The 20,821-nt window shown below is 36.1% G+C and overlaps 1 protein-coding gene across 1 annotated transcript; it reads right to left on the bottom strand.

Moving 5' to 3' along the window:
• Positions 1-1,047: 1,047 nt before the first annotated feature.
• On the bottom strand, positions 1,048-20,188 carry LOC149548029 (succinate dehydrogenase [ubiquinone] iron-sulfur subunit 1, mitochondrial-like). The gene is made up of 2 exons (XM_089792049.1): positions 19,469-20,188; positions 1,048-1,487 (listed from the first exon to the last, which is right to left on the bottom strand). Exons 1-2 carry the CDS (start codon positions 20,092-20,094, stop codon positions 1,316-1,318), a joined length of 798 nt encoding a protein of 265 aa, XP_089648175.1. The 5' UTR covers positions 20,095-20,188; the 3' UTR covers positions 1,048-1,315.
• Between the last annotated feature and the right edge of the window lie 633 nt (positions 20,189-20,821).

Raw genomic sequence — 20,821 nt, 5'->3', positions numbered from 1 at the left:
AATCATAGATGATACTAGCATATGAGATGTGCTGAACTAATGTAAAAGCTGCAGACCTGTAAAAAAAATTCCCTTATACACAATAGAAAAAAAAAATTGAAGTGAAATGAATTTTAAATGGCTGCAAAAGAGGACATTAAATTATCATTTCATTTGACATTGGCTCATATAAATTCACATATATTTGTTATTGCTAATTTACGATTAGATATAATCAAAAAATGTTCGCATACATTTAGAAATTAACCAGGAAAAAGAAACTGAAAAAATCAAAGCCCTGATATGATTATTCTGTTCATTTTGCATTTCCGAATATTAAAGTAACCTGCTTTCAGGAAGGAAATCATAAGAAGATGATCGTATAATTTAAAAGTGTTCATTCTTAGCAGAAGCATGGCCTTTCCCTTGAAATTCCATTTATAAACAAGGTTTACCATACCAAATTATTGTTAAAGATACTTGTTTCAATAAATAAAATATGAACAAACATGATTCAGGGAGCAGGTCATTTAGTGCACACGAGCATTATGAGTGCAGCATCTTGCCAGAGTTCAGAGTACTTCCATCACTGATGCTAAAAGTCAAAAGCCAAGGGATGTTATATGATATTAATGTTAAATGTTTATTACCGTGCAGACAATAGTTGCTATGCTGGAACCTCATAAAGACTTCAAAAGTTTAAAATCTCCATTTAGATGTCTTCATAATCACATCAAAATAGTTTCCTAAGTGTGATCATGGGCCCTGGAAAAAGTTCCCAAGGGTAGGTGCACAGATTCCCAATTGGATAGAGTTATGTTTTAAAAATTCATGTAAAAAGAACGTACAGGACCCTGTAACAATCTCCATGACAATTAACTGTTTTGACACTACAGCTATGTTTTCCTTCACTAGAATTCCACAAATAGATTTTTTTTTTTTCTATAAGTAATAAAACCTTTCTACAAAACATTGTATACAACAATAGATACAATTTCAATTCTTAAAGTAAAAATGAGGAAGGAAGGAAATGCCATGGATGGAGCAAATAAGTAAAACACAAGAACGAAAATATAATATCAACGTTATATTCAAGATCTCTCTACTGTATCTGCAATCACATTGCCCAGTGAAAAATATTTCTTATAATTGAATACTATTGAGTTTTTTTGTATAACCATGCAGCGTTTCAATTCAATTCATACAGTAATTGAGATTGGATGGAGAATGTATAGAATGTGTAACTTTATTTTCGAAAAAGACCTGGGAAAAAAAAAAGGAAAAGTACAGAAGCACCCAATACAAATAAAAATCACTGTCAGGCAGCCTGATTCCACTAATTTGTCAGGGCAAGCTTTTTAATATTAGCAATCTGTTTTGCAGGATTTAAACCCTTGGGGCAAGCACGAGTGCAATTCATGATGGTATGACACCGGTATAACTTGAATTCATCATTAATAGCATCTATCCGTTCAGTTGTATACTCGTCACGACTGTCACTGATCCACCTGCAATCAAAACAAAAGATCACACTATTAATTTTATTTTATGGTATTATATTCATGGCAATACATAATTCAAGATGAGATTTGTGACAAAAACTACATTTCCTAATAAGCCTGTAATATTCAGACAAGCCTTTGAAGCATGTAAACTGGGTTTCACATTATGCTATAAATAAACAACAATTTGACAGCATAAGTACTTTAGCAATAGATATGCTGTTGCTTGAGAAAGCTTTTTCTCAACCAACTACGGAATGTCATCGCTGCACTTAAATCTGTTTTATCTAAAAATATATATATAGAATTGAGTATTGTTTCATATTTTACTCCATGTAACAAAATACACTATCAAGAATTGTATCCACAAACCCTCAAAGTTTGGGAGTTCTAAAAAAACATAGTAATATTAATTGATCCAGGAAAACTATTAACGACTGAATTAGCAAAAAGTTGGCCACAAATTTCAATTGCTAACATAATTCAAGATGAGATTTGTGACAAAAACTACATTTCCTAATAAGCCTGTAATATTCAGACAAGCCTTCGAAGCATGTAGACTGGGTTTCACATTATGCTATAAATAAACAACAATTTGACAGCATAAGTACTTTAGCAATAGAAATGCTGTTGCTTGATAAAGCTTTTTCTCAACCAACTACGGAATGTCATCGCTGCACTTAAATCTGTTTTATCTAAAAATATATATATAGAATTGAGTATTGTTTCATATTTTACTCCATGTAACAAAATACACTATCAAGAATTGTATCCACAAACCCTCAAAGTTTGGGAGTTCTAAAAAAACATAGTAATATTAATTGATCCACGAAAACTATTAACGACTGAATTAACAAAAAGTTGGCCACAAATTTCAATTGCTTTATTTTCCCCCCACCTCAAAAATATACCCACATTTCAAGGATGGCAACATTTCAAGGACTCGGAAGTTTTCATAGAAATGTTCCCTTGATGCACCTCCACCTTTGCCATGACAGAGAAAATACAGCTAGGATGCAGTAAACACCACTGCAACATCTCAAAGATGTCCAAGGGGCTCCCAAGAGTCTCCTCACTGTCTCGAGGACAACCAAGCAAGCATTTCACATGGCCAAATGGCAAACGGTTATTTTGAAATTATAAGAACATAAAGGATATTGATTTCTAGGTGTGCTGATGTAGATTGTTCTATTATTATTTTTATTTCTACTCCAACTTCTGACTCACTTGAATTTTAATTTATACCCTTGTTTCATTTTTTTGAGCCATTCATTATTCTAGACTATTTTGCCCTTCCCAAGACCATTTAATTAAGAATATACGAGTGTACAAAGAAATAGATCTTTGCTTGTCATCTGCTTGAATTAGAATACAACAGAATTTCATAAGGTTAGATATGCGTGAATTAATAACCTACTAGTAGACTGTATATTCAATTGTGATACACAATATTGAAAGTAATAGAATAATTTTTGCATATGAATCACCACATGTATTCTTCCAATATTGGGAATACCAACCATTAGTCATCAATCTGTATCTGTTTTGTACTGGTTACATGTGGTCCGCATTACTCAAATAAGTCTTTCTCATATAGCACGGAATGGCTAACCAACTAAAGGAGCCCGCACAGACTGATAAGAACACTACATTCAGACAGGCAGGACTGTTTGCCTGGTTGTACTTTGGAGGAGCTTGACCATGTGGAGTCCAGCAGTTCCAGTGATGAGCAGTTTGGAAATAATAAGCAGACTCACTCAACTCCATTTTGTGATTTTCAACATTTGTAGTCATCATCATACTCATTGTATCATCATTATGAAATCTTCAACGTAATATAGATTTTAAATTCAATATTTTCATTGTTCAATGTTTAATTGTTAATGTTCACTTCAGCCTACAAAGTTTAGTAGTTTTCTTTACTAAATCTTACAAATTTTCTTTCGTAATTCTTATAAAAAAAATTATGACCACTTTTTTCAAGTACCATATGTACATCAGCACCATCCCCTGACCATAGTCTTCCCAAATTTAGGCACTTGGTCCCTCCTCCCCATGTCACCTTGGTCTCTCCTCCCATGTCACCAAAACCCATCCCCCCATCAGGAAACCCCTTGGAACTCTGACAAAAATACTCTTAGAATTTACCATTTTGAATCAAGGACAAGAACATTTTGTTTTTCAATCCAAGTTGTTGCAGATATTCACAAGTTCCATGCATATTCAACGAAGAACTAATTTGCAAGCAAGTATTAAACATTGATATCAAGGTGAGATTGAAGCATTTATTAAAGAATTTCCCAAACTTACTGGCTATTTCGCAGAAACTACAAAGACGGACCTGAATAGCATTATAGCAGTTAGGCTGTTAGGCTGTCGTCATTTTGGGGAAGAAGAATTCAGCAATTTGACAATTAGCCAAGGGTTTCAACACTGTCCTAACTCATTCCAGCCAACCAAAACCAGAAAAATGGAGTGCCGGCCTTGCTTGAAATGGAAATTGTGGATTATTAGCTAACTTACAGGTTCTATCAGGAAAAAACACCATATTATAGAGCAGCCATACTTATTCTGTACAGTCCAGAAAGAAGTAAAATTCAGAAATCTGTATTCCGGTGTTTGCAAAGGCTGCAAATAATATTCTAGATAGATTATCCAAGCAGCTCAACATTCTGATCATCATAAGTGATCCATTCATCTGCTGCAAACCCTAGAAGTAAATCTGTATCAGCTGTAAACATCCTCCTGTGAGGACATAAATTTTGGAAAACTCTGTACGTCCAATTTGGCATTATAACTTGTTGTATCAAGTTTCTCTGGAATAAAATAAAATAGTTTTAAATCATACATGCCACCTAGGGTTTATGATATTTAAATTCTGACTTCTAACAGCAACTAAGGTTTGATTTCCAAACGAAATTTAACCATCAAAAGTTAATAATGACTCTCATTTTCAACATTCATTGAAAATTCAGAAAATAAATCAGTGTTTAGCATAATCTTGTCTGGGGACAATGCAAAATTATTATTTTTATTTATAGTCCTCTCTTCTGCTAAAATGTTGTCTTAACAAACTCAACTATATCAAGCGAATGATTGCTGCCACAATTATCTAGTTTGAAACACAATTTTGAGGAGAGGTCATTAAATGGTGTGTGATGTCTCCTTTCTGCAATAGAATTTAATAGATAATAATAATAATAAAATATTAAAAAATATAAATTAAAAATAGTTCACTTAAAATTTATGGTCAAAAGGCATGAAATGAAAAGATGTGACTACTTCAAACATGAGATATAAAAGGGAGAAGAGAATTTCTTTTAGAAGGGGACAAGGAAAAAAGAAGAGAGGAAAGTGGAAACTATGGCCGGAGTAACCAAAGAAGATTGGAATGGGAAGAATGGATGAAGGGTTGTGACCCTCCCATCATGAATACATAAAGAGGATGGAAAGTCATTTGTTGAATGCGTAGGAGAAGGGATCACCATAAGGAAGGTAATCATAGTAAGCTCTGTTGTGAGATATAAGACAGTTCTCATCTGCATAAAGCAGGCATACAAATTTAAGGCAGGAATAATGGAAGAAGGAACTTCCTTTGAAAGGGGGGGCAGTGATGGAGGGTTGTGACGCTTTTGAAGGGTGGTAGTTGTGAAAGGGTGTGACCACTAAAAAGGGAAAACATAGTAAAGAGGTCAACCCCTCCCTCGCAAAATATAATAAGGGAGAGCATAGAAGGAAAGAATACAAGTGTAGTTAGAGATATAATCCTCTCTAAAATAAGTTTGAGACTAACTTACACTGGAAACCACAACCATATTAGAAAATAATGTAGATATAATTGATGAAATGCATCCAATCCTAGGATTGGGAAATACATATTATATACATATAGATCTGCACAACAAATCTCAGTGATCACATTGGAGCTCGATAACAAGGGTTATTTTGGAAGACATGATAAGATGCCCCAATTATCCTCTATCCTAGGCCCAGCAACAAGGTCTTTTCCTCTATGGCCTCATCTGGTCCTTAACCAATGATCCTTAACCAACATCACGAGATACAAAACCAGGTGAGGGCTTTACATTGTTCTCCTCTATCATCTCAACTTCTTTCCTTTTATGATTGACTGACTTCAACCATTGTTCAATGTGGGTTAGGGGAGCTGCAATAGGGTATCAATGATCCTCAACCCTGGGCCCAAGGGACAACCGTATCCTCCTTGGCCTCGAGTGGTCCTTAGCCATCATCATGTGGTGGCCTCTTGTCCTTAATTGCTTGAGGGATTAGTTATTGATAGAAGGAGGATGATGATTGATAACTCCCCCTCAATGCTTGTAATGATATGTCCTTTCATACTTTATTGGTGAAAGGATCACCGCCTTTCCCAGAAACTGAGTTGCCTCTTTTTGATGTTGCCCCTGAGAATACCTAACATATTATTCCCCAAATTGCTCTTCCTTGGATGTTTTCATCAAATGAACCCTTCTCCCCTTAATCTCCCAAAATGAGGGAGAGCGACACCTCTTAATCATGTCTGCCCCTTTGCAATGGTCACAACGTTTCATAATTACCAACTTTCAAGAGAGTTGCAACCCTTCTTCAATTTTGCCCTTTGAGATAGTCACAAACTTTCATAATTACAACCCTTTGAAAGAGAAGTGACCCTTCATCATTTCTGCCCTTTGAAAGAGTCAATTCCTTATTTCCATCCAATTCCTTTCTTTTTACGTAAATCCTTATTTAATTCCTATGCTTCCCTCTTTCTCCCTTCCTCCTCCTTTCAAATGAACTCTCCTCCCTTCTATATCTTATGTTGCGGGAACTACGACTCTACATTGCATATCTCATGACCTTTCATTGAACTTGATTAAGTTGTAATCATATTATATTATGTTATTATAATATTATTTGTATATTTTCGATTTAATTAATTAATTCTATTTTTTTATTTCATTATTATGATTTGTTATTAAATCCTATTTCAGCCTTGAAAAGTTGTTGAACATACACGGAAAGGACATTAATTTTCTTTCAAGACTTGTCATTTGGCTCTTGTATATTGCTTGTCTAGATAATCTAAGACAGTAGCAAACTGTATTCCCTCTTGTTCCTATCATCCCATGCACAAGGACTAGTAATCATTAAACAAGGTTCATGCTAGATACAGAGCACACGCTGCTACATGTTCCCTAAATTACAACAGGATGGCATCAAAAGAAAGAGTTCTTGCTCTTATCTCAATGTCCATTCTAACATGCCCAGCATGGTAGCAAGGAGGAAACTTGAAAGTAAACTACCTAGTAATCCACTATAATATAATAAAATTGGACTATAAACAATGTAATCAACTATTGACACTAAAGAAAGACGATTACATAGTAGAATAATAATCACTTATTCACTACAATCAAGTACACGTGTACAATAGACTAGAACATTAAGAATACCAATTCCAAATGAAGAAAAACTAAAGATGAGAACCCTAACTGATTTTTCCGGCTACAATGGAACATCCACATCAGCTTGAACAGTCAAAGAGCATATTTTCTCAAAACTATATTCACCTAAATAAAGATCAATTACAATTGAAACCAAGAAAAATGTACCATCAATTATTCAAAGAGTTTGAATTTGCAACGGTCAACAGTTCATCTTCATTAGCATGTGTTGGTTCTGAACATCTAAGTGGCAATCCATCATTTTAAGGAAGCTCATTGCATGTGAGAGCAAGGCTAACACATGATTGCCATTGGATTATAGCACCAGTGAAGGCAATCCATAGGATATTCCATTTGCATTCAAATCACTCATTCCCTTGTTTGGTGTTTGACTGGAAAAACAAGTCTAAAAATACACCACAAAAGTTTGGTCTCCTAGAAATATCACAAGGTTAAATCTGTCTATGATAAGCATGCTCCATAACCTTGGTGAATAGTCAATGGCCATCACTACTTTGGTAGGCTATAGTAGCGAAGTGTCATATCCCCAGCATAGCAGATGATTTAGAGATCAGAAAATTGTCTTATAGATTTCACAATTTTCTGAACATCGAACCTAAGGAAGTAAGTAATGGCAGCATAAAATAGAATGAATAGTCAATGGCCATCACTACTTTGGTAGGCTATAGGAGCGAAGTGTCATATCCCCAGCATAGCAGATGATTTAGAGATCAGAAAATTGTCTTATAGATTTCACAATTTTCTGAACATCGAACCTAAGGAAGTAAGTAATGGCAGCATAAAATAGAATGTCTGATAAACTCAGGATGATGCCCAGAAATAAAGAGGGGCCAGTACAGTAACCAGTGATGCCTAGATAATGAACCAGAGATCTATATAACAATGCAGCTGTGCTTGGAGACAAGCAATGATACTTAAAACACAAGCAGGACAGCAATTCAACAAGGATCAACCAAGAAGCCTTAAGAGCAAGGAATTCCCAAAAGGTATTCAAATACAATTATTTAAAAACTAAGTTAAGTTGATATTAAATGTAAGCCAACCAAGCAACACCACTTTTAGAGGACTTAATAATAAACTAATTATGGTTTTGACTAGGGCCAACCCTTCTTGGACTGTCGCCTCTTTTGGTGCAGAGATACACTTAATGGTATAAAACTATAAATGGACAATCCAAGGAGGATGAAGAGGGCAGGAGAAAGGAAATGAAAATCAGGGATACAAGAGCAGAGATAACCAGACCCTAAGAGCAGCAAATTAACAAACAACAGCAGAAACAATACATTAGATAGCAAATATATTTTTAAAAGAAGCAATTACTAATACCCAAGAAGTTCATCAATAAGCATCAGCAATTGTAAACAGCTACCAGGATTAGAACAGAATCTTTCTTGATCAGCAGATGGTAACGTTCTTGTTATTTGTGGACAAATTATAGGATCATCCTAAAGGGGATCAGGAGAGGATCCAGGGAAAATTAGAGATGAATTACATGCAAGGGATCTGCAATCAGAATAGAAGGATGAAGTAGAAATGAGGAATAAGAAAGCTGAGATAAGTCAAATAAGAAAATAAGGCAAACGAGAGCAATATATGATCTAAATTTATCAGCCTGAGTTTAGTAAATTTACATACAGTGATATGAGTATATGATTAATATGAACAACTAATTGGAATATAAAGGGGCATTGAAAAGATATTAACACTGGAATGAGAATCAGATAAAATAGAGATTAAAGCAGAAAACTGAGATGTTATTTATTGTGTTTGATATAAATCAAGGAATGGACAAAGGAATGTAATTCCGATCATTATATTGATCAAATCACAGAGTTTTACAAGCAAATTGCATTCAGAAACTATTATCCCATAAAGGGGACATTACAGTGGTATCAGAGCATTCATTCTACCCGACAGTCAGATCAGAATTAAAGCTACAAGGGTATGTAATGAAATGATTTGCAGAAAATATCAGCAATCCACCTTGGAATTGAAGGACAAGTAAGAATCAAATTGCACAGAATTGCCTTGTAGCCATAGGCCACTACTTGCAGTTAGAAGACCCACCTAAATCAGTTTTAGGTCCTCATTCAAGGCCAGCCTATTACTCTACTGGCATAGATGAATGCAAGGTATCAGGAGATAAGTTTATGAAAACTGAAGTGTTTCTGAATGACATCCAGTTATTGACAGACACAAATCTATATACAAGGCTGGTCAACCCCTTCTTACTTTGATGCCCAGTTTGATAAATAATATTAAACCTACATTAACCTTAGTTGCCGATTCGGGATACAAATCCAGTTCAGCAACATGAATTAGATCCGTGGATTCATGAAAAAAAAAAATTCTATTATGGTTCGTAAGGATTTGTGTGTATGTATATATAAAAATATTTTTATATATGCATTAAATATACAAAGAAATAAGAGAAATAGACATAATTCTAAAACTAAATCATTTCATAGTAGGAATCATGATTCTAAATCATTTCACAGTATGAATCTAAGAATCAAAGTCATTACAATTATAAAGAAAATTGCTAAGATACCAGTTTGGCCTCCTGGACGCTGGATGCAGAAGCGGATATGGACGGGTGTTGGAGGCAGATGGGTGTGTTGTGGGTGCCACCCAGATGCCACTCACAAGCACTAGGATGGGTCTGGATGCCTGTTTCAAGCATCTGGACGCATCTAGGTGCCTGTGAGTGGCATCTGGGTGGCACCCGGTAGCATCCAGACAAATCCAAGTGCCTATGAGTGGCATCCAAGTGACACCCGAGAGAATCCGCAGGCTTCCTCGCCCAGAAAAGAAAGACATTTTTTAAATTTTTTTTACATGTGGCGAGGTTCTACAAGGCTTAAATCATGAGTAGAATGAGTGAAATAATTAAACAAATGTAATCAAGATAAGAGTAAAACAATAGATTTGAACAGCAATGAGCGATAGATGCCTCACAGAAACTCTTTGTGGGTGAAAACTTCAACCAAATGTGACTATATGCTTAGTGCTTAAAAACGGCTTCCAAAACTGATTCCACAATTTTGAGTTGCAATAGGTTTCGTTTGGGCTGCTGGCTAGTTGAGCTTATATGGAATTCCATTTTTCAAAGCTTTTCAAGTTTGATGGCATTTTAAGTTGCCATTTTTGTGACAAATAGTGAGGAAATTCTCTCTTCAAATTATAGGGCAGGATTTTTTTTTAATTAATCTATGCCTAAAATCTGAAACAAGTAAACAGATTGCAGATTATGTACTTGTACAAATAACTTTCTAGGGGTTTTGCATCTAAACAAAATACCTGAAAGAAACAATGTAGATCATCTTTTGATCTTGAAGGTAAGAATACAAGACTGATATTACTTATCTCATTTCTTTGCATATACACAATATATATATATATATATATGCATCCACCCCCCCAAAACAAATCCTGCTTCCCGCATCTGGCTTTAGAATTCGCATCCGCATCGGTAACTAGGAAAATAGTAATAAAAAATTAAAAAAAAACTGGATGAATCCAGGCACGAATCCGAATCCGGCTTTCACAGCACAAACCTGGTAACTAGAATATTTATTATTAACTTATCGTGAGCTGACCACCCTTGAAATCTTACAAAGAAACACAAATATAAATGAAGACCATATACCCAAATTTACTGTCTATGGCATACTGTCAGCAATCACAAGGAACAGTATTTGTAATATTAAATGAAGGGCAGCAAATGTAAAGAGGAGTCAGCAGTGATTATTATATATAAACTATGCAGTGATTGGCATATTTCAAAGGAAGTGAACAAAAAGAAAGGAAAGAGAAGATTAAGACAAATGTCAAGGCAGTGATAGAAGGTATATGAATTGGAGATAAAAGTTTGAATGCGGTAATTAAATAGTCTCTATGGCAGCTATTGACACATTAGAAGGGCAGAGATTTATATCAGGAGCAACTTCATTAGAGAAATGACCCTATTTATGGAATAATCTAATTAGTATTAAAAGCAATGATTGAAGATAGTATGCATGCATTGATATTATCAATTAGGTAGCAATTAATATAACACAAAGGCTGTGATTAGTTACAGAGACAGCAGGTAGTTAAGCTCTTTTTGAAAGGATGTCACTCGTCCAAAGGATGTGTTCATTCACAGAGGCCTATGCATATGTATAAATAAACCTAAGTTGCCAGTTCAGATTCGTCTTCCAGATTCAGGTTTGAAATTTGTTCAAAACCTAAGTTGCCAGTCCAGAATCTGAGTAGAATCCACAAGAATACCAACATGTGGGTGCCAAAAATGGGCCAGACATGTATATTTTTAATTTTAAAGAAACTAAAAAGCCTCTAAACCCTAATTCGACCAGTAAAGCATACATTTGGTCATTTAATGTCATATATATTTTGTAAATGTCTATATATATAACCGTGGTACCACAATCCGCCCCAAAAATAATTTGGCCAAAAATCCAAATCCAAATCCGAACCAGAACCAAGATTGGCTACTTAGGTATACCCCCAAAAGGGTCCTTACACCAAGCTTAATGATAAGGTGAATTACCGAGATTTTATGCATTCCATGTAACCATATTCCTTAACTAGCTAGCTCCACCTTCAATATTTTATTTAGAGAAACAAAGGAAACCTATTGTGATATTGCTATCAGGATTTAACTATGTGATTTTGAGTCAAACTCATTGACCCATCTTTCATGAGTAGTGATTCAACATGAATCCATCTCTCATGAGAATAAATGGAACGCTTGGCACTCATTGGATCTCCTACTTATCAAAGGAAACCTATGTCCAAAAGTGCCTTTCTGATTCCAACTGGGTCGTATTTTAAATATTCTATTAAAGTATAACAATTCATTATATCAACCAAAAGATTGTTTCTTAGGAAGGGGTCCCATGGAGGGAGCTTGGACTCTATTTTTGTGGAGCGGGAGGTCCCATAGTAAAAAATTTGGGGTGCTAAAGGTTAAAAGAGGAGCTCCTACTTTTTAGCCCTCTCAATTTGAGCGAGTGGAAATGGGGTGGAGCTGGAAATAGTCTCACCAATTTAGGGATTGTTTTTGCCACATGTCAACAATGGCTCATTATATCTCTACCAAAACTAAATTATAAATTTTAAATATTATGCTATCTTCACTCTAAAGTTCACGGGACCACTTGCTTCCTTAAACTTAGGTGCTAAATTGTTTTAAGCTGAAACAAATTAAAAAAATTCATGGGACAGCTTAACATTAAATAATCCTAAAAAATCTCAGCAATCACCCAATCTACTTTGAAGAAAGCTGTTGATGTATAGCATCAGTAGAAGTAATGATTTTCATCAGACATATGCAAATCTGTATCAGGTTTATCTGATAATATTCATTGATGTTACTTACATGTGTGTGTGTGTGTGTGTGTGTGTGTGTGGTTTAGATTAACATACATATAATGATATTATTGGCAGACAGTATTATACTGGCGAACATCATAAAGCAGATACTATCGGTGGTCTTGTATTATGGTGCCGATTGCTTATACTAAAGCATTGTGTATATGTTGATTTACTCTAACAAACCAGTTGTTAGTTATGCCTCCGTAGAGGCATGACCCTTCGTGGCCAAAGGCCATGTAGAGTCATGACTCTACGGGGGTCATGGCTCTTCACAAACGTATATGTGCAGATCATTGAGGACAACGATCAATACATGGCATTATAAGTCCCAACGATCTACACTACAAATTACAGATAAATTCTCAACCTTCTTCTCTGCACTCTTCATTGAAAGACTATCAATATATTCTCCTACTTCATTGGAAGACATTCTACATCTCAGCAGTACAAGAACATTCACCATTTGAAGAACAATTATGTTCTGCAATTATTAAAGTAAGAATGCATATCATTATTCATATCTACTATAATAGTTTGGTCTATTGGAGATCACTAAAACTAATAGAAGCCCCCATCTATGGGACCCCGGCCTTCTAAATTAGCTTGACTACCAATGGGAAGCCTAGAATATGGACAAGCAAAAGAATCCTGACCTGCTTTTTTGAATGAAATGCAGAAGCATCTTCGGTGTAAGGGCAATCTTGCATCACCCATAAACATTATGATTTGTCTTTCCAATAAGGGTTATCTCAATGCAGAGTTGTTATTTCTAGAAGCTTACTATTTTTAGTAAGTTGGTTGTTGGAACTCAAATGCTCTAATTTCTTCCCTGGAGGTTCACTTTGAAAATATCAGCCTAGTAGTAAAGTTTCATTGTAGCAAGGTATTGGCAACAGGGTATATAAACTTTGAACTCATTTTTGAAGGCTTTAGAGGCTCCGAAAAGGGGTGAAACCTTAACTAAATAGAGCTTGCCCGAGTTGGGCGTTGTAGAGCAATTCATGGCATTTTTGAAATTATGTCATAATAGTCAATCAGATCAACTAGCAATGAGTTATGGTTTCCAAAAGTTGTGCTACCTGAAATGAATGAAAATGGAATTCTTCCAAACAAAAAAATTGAGTTTTCAAGTCTTTTGGGGTCTACACTAATATAATAAAATATAAATAATAATATCTTAGAGTTGGTTGGCCTCAGATTCTAAGATTAGAATTTCTAGAACCTTCTTGGGCAGTTAAAATTTGAGTATATAAAGAAGGCCCATTTGGTTGTCCACGACAGCATGTATATGGTGGCTCTAGCTAACAGAATATTGTACGGAAATTGCTCGTGTAGCTTTGCATGTTGTGTTTTTTAATATCGTAATTCCATTTTATTGGAGATTATAAGAAGCTAAGTTCTTGTTCTTGCAATTTGGTGTTATTTCTCTATTTTATTGTGTGTATTTGTGTTAATAAAACAAGTAGCCTTCATCAAGTGGTATCAAAGTAGAAGTTTATGAGTGTGTAGAGATTTCACTGAACGTAAGGTAGTTTGTACCAGGATTGTGGTTACCGGTTTGAGTGATAAGTTGGAAAAATGCCTCCAAGAAGGAATTGTAGTGGAAGAGCAAGAGGTGTAACAGAAGAGGGCTTTAAAGCCCTCTAGAGACAAGTGCGAGCATTGCAAGAAGAGTTGCGTAGAGGAATAAATGCAACAAGAGACGAAAGTGAGGAGGGATTTGAAGAACAGCATATAGAACAAGAAGCACCAAAAGAAAATGCGAAGGAGGATAGGCTTTTGAGGGTCATTTCCAAGATTGCAAAGAGACCCAAAATTGAAGTCCCCACATTTTAAAAAAATCTGAACCCAAAGGAGCTGATTGACTGGATCGATCATGTGGACGAATATTTTAAGTATTAAGATATCCAAGATCCTGAGGGTCAAATTTGTAAAGGCCAAACTGAAGGGTCATGCGAAAATTTAGTGGAAGAAGATCAGTTGTAAAGAAATAGAAAGAAGAAAGGAGAAAATCACAAGATGGAATCAAATGGTGGAGAATAGAAGAGACAGTCATTCTTATTGATTATGAGCTCGATCTGCTGAAGAAAATGCAAAGGTTGAAGCAAGCAGGAAGATTTCTTCAGGAATATACAAAAGAGTTCTATCGAGTCCTCATTAGAACAAGCCATGCGTAAGTTGATAAGTAAAAAGTTGTATGTTACCTTAATGGCTTAAGGCCAAGTATTCAGAAGAAGTTGAGCCTGGATAGAATGACTAGTATTGAAGAAGTATACCAATTTGCCTTAAAGGTGGAAGAAAAGATGAACAAGAAATGTGAAAGTAAGCAAGGTGGAAGAGGTCGTGGTGAAAAAAACAACAGACAATCTCATGGAGGCTGAAATGAAGACCAAAAGAAGAATGATGAATCAAGTAGCAGTTAGAATAATTTCAATTATTCTTGCGATCAAAATAACAAGGATCAGAGAGGAAGAGGAAGAAGGCAATGACTAACTAGAGAAGATTTTCGTGGAACATGTTTCCTTTACAAATAAGGTCATAAAGCTTATGAGTGTCCTCAACATCAAGGGAGAACCAATAGAAGACCCAAAGGCAAGGCATGAGTTGCACATGTAGACAAAAATGTCAAATCACCACATTTTGATGATGTTGAAAGAGGAGAAGTCTTGGTTACCAAAAGAGCCTTGTTGAATGATGAGAATTAACCTAAACAAAGGAAGATTTTATTCCACACTAGGTACAAGTGTAATGTAAAACATGCAATGTCATTATTGATAGTGGTAGGACAAATATTCTTGTTTTCAAGGAAATGGTTAATAAAAATAAAAGTTGAAGTTACTTGGTTACAGAAGGATTATAAGACTTTGGCTAACGAACAATGTTTGGTAAAGTTCAATATTCGAAACTATCATGATGAGGTAATGTGAAATACAATGCCTATAGATGTTTGTCATGGGTATGCAACTTCCTATTCTTTGACAAAGGATGTAGTGCAAAATAAGTTGAAGCCATTAAAGGAAACAAAGGAGAAGGTATGAAGTAATGCCAAAATATGTTTGGTTGATGGAGGCAAGTTTCTAGAAGGTATGAGGCATGAGCATAAGTGTTTTTCTTTAATTCCAAAAACTAGTAAAGAGCAAGTAGAAGATGTATCTACAGAAGTTGCATATTTGTTGGATGAGTTTCAAGATATTATATCCAATAATGTGCCTGATGGATTATCACTAGTGAGAAAGATCAGTCATCGACGGACTTGATTCCAAGAACCAAACTGCCAAATAAGGCAGCACATAGAATGACATCAACAGAAAGTGAAGAGTTGAATAGACAAGTGCAGGAATTGTTGCGGAAAGATTTGATTCGAGAGTTTGAATCCATGTATTGTACCAGCAATATTAACACCAAAAAAAATGGAGAATGAAGGATGTGTACAAATTCTCAAGCTATCAGCAAGATCACTATCAAGTACAAATTTCTCTTGTCGAGGATGGATGGTATTATGGACTGCTCGAGTGGATCTGTGTATTTCAAAAAAATGGACTTAAAGAGTAGATATCACCAAATCGAGACTAGAGAAGGAGATGAATGGAAGACAACTTTCGAATAAAAAGAGGGATTGTATGAGTGGTTAGTCATGCCTTTTGGGCTAACCAATGACTATGCACATTCATGCGGCTCATGAATAAGGTATTGAAAGAGTTTTTGGATAAGTTTGTCATTGTTTATCTAGATGATATTTTGATCTTTAGTAAAACATTGGAGCACATATATTTTTAGGGTAAAGGAGAGATTAAGTGAAAAAAATTTATTAATCAATATGAAGTTCAGTTTTGTGAAAGAGTTAGTGTATTTGGGATTTGTAGTTTCAGCACAAGAACTAAAAATTGACCGATTCGAATGCAGATTCTGAAACAGATATGGGGTGAGGGAAAAAAAAAAATTTGGATGCGGATGCGGGAGGAAACGTATGTGTTTGTGTGTGTGCAAAGAAATGCAAGAAATATACAAAAACAAATCATTTGATAGTATGACCATGATACTTCCCTGTATCAAAATTCAAGATATTTCAAAATTCATATGATATATCAATATGTGCTTGTACAACATTAGAGTTTATATCAATATGTGCTTGTACAACATTAGAGTTTAGTCTTGGACAATAAGTTCAAATAGGTCATGTTCAAGATTCCAACAAAATAAAAACTTAGTTAATGAGAAGTGGCAATGCAAACTAGAGACCAAATGAGAAGTGGCTGTAGGTGCAAACAAAGTTCCAAAATGAGTGGTGAATGCTTCAAAATTCACCTTTAAGGTCGTTTTAGGGTTTCATAGCAAAAAAAATCTAATAAAATCAATTTAAGCACATGTGTAAAGGGGAACTTAAGTTTGTTTTTGGGTTTTTTTAATGTTTTTGGCCACTGAGCCTGTGGGTGCTCCCAAATGTGTGAGGAAGCCCTATGGAAGCTGTTTAGAAGCCTGTCGTAGGCTTTTGGATGCGTGTAGAAGCCAGCCATGGGCTTTTGGATGTGCATGGAAGCCACTCTATGGCTTCCACGCACATCCAAAAGCTTGTGGCTGGCTTCCAAGCAACTTCCATAGGGCTTCCTAACGAATCACACATCCATGTGCTTCTGATACAGAAACCAAGCCAGACCAGGACGAATCGGTATCCTAGGCTAATAAGGTAAGATCTTTTGATAATTTAATTAGATTTGACAAAAAGTTTATCAAAAGTTTTAGCAGTGCATGCGAACCCTTGACTGAAACAATTAGAGGGGATAGGAAAGAGTTTAAGTGGACTTTTGAATGAAGTAATACATCACTTCTACTTTCTTACCAGTCTTCACTAGTTTGTGCTTCCAAGCTATTTGATCAATCGAGTTACAGAGTCACAATCCCACATTTGCAAAGCCTGTTCACCATGGAGTGCCACATTGTTTCTGTCATTTCTTATTCATTATAGAATTTGATCTCTCCACATATTTCAGTAGCTTTACCCACTGCTTAGTTCCTCTTGCTTCACGAGAAGTTGCAACACGGCCATGACAACGGTGAGATAACTCAAGTCTGCCAGAGGAGTAATATAGAAATAATAAAGAGGGGAAGACTAGCAATAAAGTTGCAGTTGACATATTCAGCAAAGTACACCTTGTATGCACTCCTCTCCCATTCACACTTATTGTAAAATTTCTATCCCAAGTTTTAACTCACAAAAAGTAAAGACATAACAATCTCCGCAACAACAGTAATCACACACAAAAAATCTGAATGACATTTTAGAAAAAAACCAATAAACTAGAGACACTAAATTTTTTGAGCAAGCAGATGCCATATAGTGATCACAGGATCATTTTTTAAAAGCTGATGACTAAAGAAAAACTCGCAAAGGATATGAATCGACAACAGTTTGAATTCATTCTATGCAAACACATAAAAGATAGCAAGAGCCCAACATGTTCACATTTCCTACTTCCGTATTGAAGATGTTCCTTATCCACAAAAATACCTCTGTGTGAGTTGTTTCCTTGATCGCATTGAAACAACCCATAATGTTGTTGGATAATCTTTTCGCCCTTTCCCATGAGACAACCCACCTAGTTATTCAAAACAATCATGCGAGTAATTACAACACGAATGGCATCTTTATCAGCTTTTGCGATCTTGGCACGAACTCGAACCCATAAGAGACTAAAATGTTGATCTCTCTTTATTGAAGCAAAAACAAATACGATCCTTCCAACATTACTTGCTCACTTATTTGGGCCCCTATTTTACGTTATATAATACTTCCTCCTTTTCCAATGATGCCTCTTGCCTTTGCCTGAGGGTAACAAGATCTTAAACAATATATCTTCCTTCTCAGCCTATGGTACCTGAAACCACTTCGCATGATACCCATTGTCCTCCGCTCCCGTTCACACTCACTTAAACTTTAATCAACAAAACATAATGGCATCAAATGGAAAGAATTGTGACCGTCAAAGTTTCTTTGCTTAACTCAACGCAGATGTCATAATGAAGTTTATGAATGTAGCATACCAAGTCAAAGCTTGTTAATTGACGGCTATTCCAAGATCTGTTAGAATATCACCATTAAATATTTTGAGCCACACCAAATTGCTTCACCATACATAAACACAATACACAATACTCTGCAATCTGTTTTGTAGAAACACTACCAACTCACGATGCTCTGCAGATTTTGTTAACTCTGATAGACTAGTTCTTCACCAATGAAAGGAATTGATTTCTTAATTTGATTCAAATCAAATTTTCTTTTATCACTTTAATTTGCAATTTAATGACATCCTCACAAGTGGAATCACCTGCAAAGCTTGTGCCTCTATCTGAATTGATTTTGTCAAAAAAGCCCATGATCCATGGATTGTTGTAAAGATTTAGTGCGTAAAGTGCAAGAATGATGACTTGGTTAAAGATTCCAAGTGCTTAAACACCAGTGGGAGCTGGTAACAAGCTTTAAAGAGGCTTTCAGAGAAAGGGCGGCTCTGAGGTAGGATTTCCAAGTTTGATTGTCCATCGTCTGGTAACCAAATTCAGTTTTTTTTTTTTTTAAATCCAGTAGGAGCTTGGTTTTTTCCAGGCCACCTAATCATTCTAAACTTTCGGATTCCTCTAAATAACTATCCTCTCGCCATTCCATGACGAAATAACCGAATTCGGATGTTTGAACCAAATCCAGCAGAATTCCCATTTTCTTTTATTATCTAATCCATCCAAACTTTTCAATTCCTATAGAAAATATTACTCAAAATGAGCCCGTGCCCTAGCTACGCAGTTCAATTTTTTTAACTAAATCCAGGAGGATACAGATCATTTTTGGGACCGCCGTTTCCTATCCGGACTTTTCAATTCCTATCGAAATATGCCTAAACCGCAAACAAACCATGCTTCAGTTACCGAATTCGGACTTTTTCTTAACAATAACAAGCTCCCGATTTTTACGAACGGCCGACTCAGTTAAAACTTTTTTATTGCTCCGGAAATTTTAATAAAATTTTCAAAAAATTCCAGATTTTCAAGCTCTTTAACTCCTAAGCAAATCAAAACATTCATACCCGCTAACCAAAAAATTGAATCCATACACCAAGACGTGCTTATCAATTTCAAAATGAAAAAGCCGGGTACCTGTTAGCATGGAGAAGCGCAGCGGGGCCGAGGTACTTTTCGGGGTTCCACCAGTAACTAGGACACGAAGTGCTGCAGCAGGCGCAGAGAATGCACTCGTACATGCCATCAAGTTTGGAACGGTCCTTCTTACTCTGCAGATTCTCCTTTCGTTTCCCGTCAGGTCCAGTCGGAGGCGGAGTCTTTCGCTTGAGCCAGGGCTCGATACTCTTGTACTGATTATAAAAATTGGTCATATCCACAACGAGGTCCTTCATCACGAACATGTGCGGAAGCGGCGTAATGGTAGTAGCGGTGGCAGCGGCAGTGTCGATCTTGGTGAGGCAGGCGAGGCCATTGCAGCCATTGATGTTCATGGCACAGGACCCACAAATCCCCTCCCTGCAAGAGCGCCGGAAGGTCAGAGTGGGATCCATTTCATTCTTTATTTTGATGAGCGCATCCAGCACCATCGGACCACATTCCTTGGTGTTTATGATGTATTCCTCCAGTCGTGGCTTCTCTGCCTGGTCCGGATTCCATCTGTAGATCGAGAATGTTTTGGTTTTCGCTTCAGCCGATGAAGCGAAGGAGCGGGCGAGGATCAAACCCGAGCGCCCTCTGAGGGCTCGCAATCCGGCCGCCATGAGATCAATCACTGGTTTTTTCTTCCTGGCGCGGCAGTGTCGTTTGTACTTTTGTCACTGAATGTGGGGCTTTGTTAATGCTTTTCTCCCCTGTGGCTTGTGGTTTCCACTCGGCTGCGCAGAAATATTAAAAAATAGTGAAGACACACGTGTTCTCTGACGTGGCGCACCCTCCACCCACAATATAAAACAAAATTGAATACGATCAACCTTCGACCGTTTCATTTGGGTGCTGCATGTCTTCAACACCTCCACTAAGTTTTATTTCGATTTAAACAGGCCACGTTTCTTAAATACTCTAGTAAACAATACGTGTAAGGGTTTTTTTTCTTCTAAATAAAATCATACATAAAGTCATAGGTATTTTATATTACACTATTTCGATTTAAACAGGCCACGTTTCTTAAATACTCTAGTAAACAGTAAACAATACATGTAAGGGTTTTTTTTCTTCTAAATAAAATCATAGATCATAGCTATTTTATATTACACTAAAGAGTTTAATTTGACTCAATTTGGTAGCACCTAAATTTTATTTTCGAGGCATTTAGTAAGTGAAAAATAAGCTTTTGGTAAAATTTTACCAAATGGGATTTATTGATTAGTGTTTCGAAAGGGGGTTTTTGCTCTGTTAGGGTTTCTTGCTTCATGCGAACTTGCAGTTTTCTTGTGTACGGCTCTTTGTCTAAGCTTTCCTTCTGTAACCTCCACTTGTCACACTGCATTT

Source organism: Cupressus sempervirens, chromosome 7 (assembly GCF_028749045.1).
Source record: "Cupressus sempervirens isolate cs-2001-9-10 chromosome 7, ASM2874904v1, whole genome shotgun sequence".
Lineage (NCBI taxonomy): Eukaryota > Viridiplantae > Streptophyta > Pinopsida > Cupressales > Cupressaceae > Cupressus > Cupressus sempervirens.
Note: the sequence above shows the minus strand (reverse complement) of the source record. Positions and strands in the feature narration are given on the sequence as shown.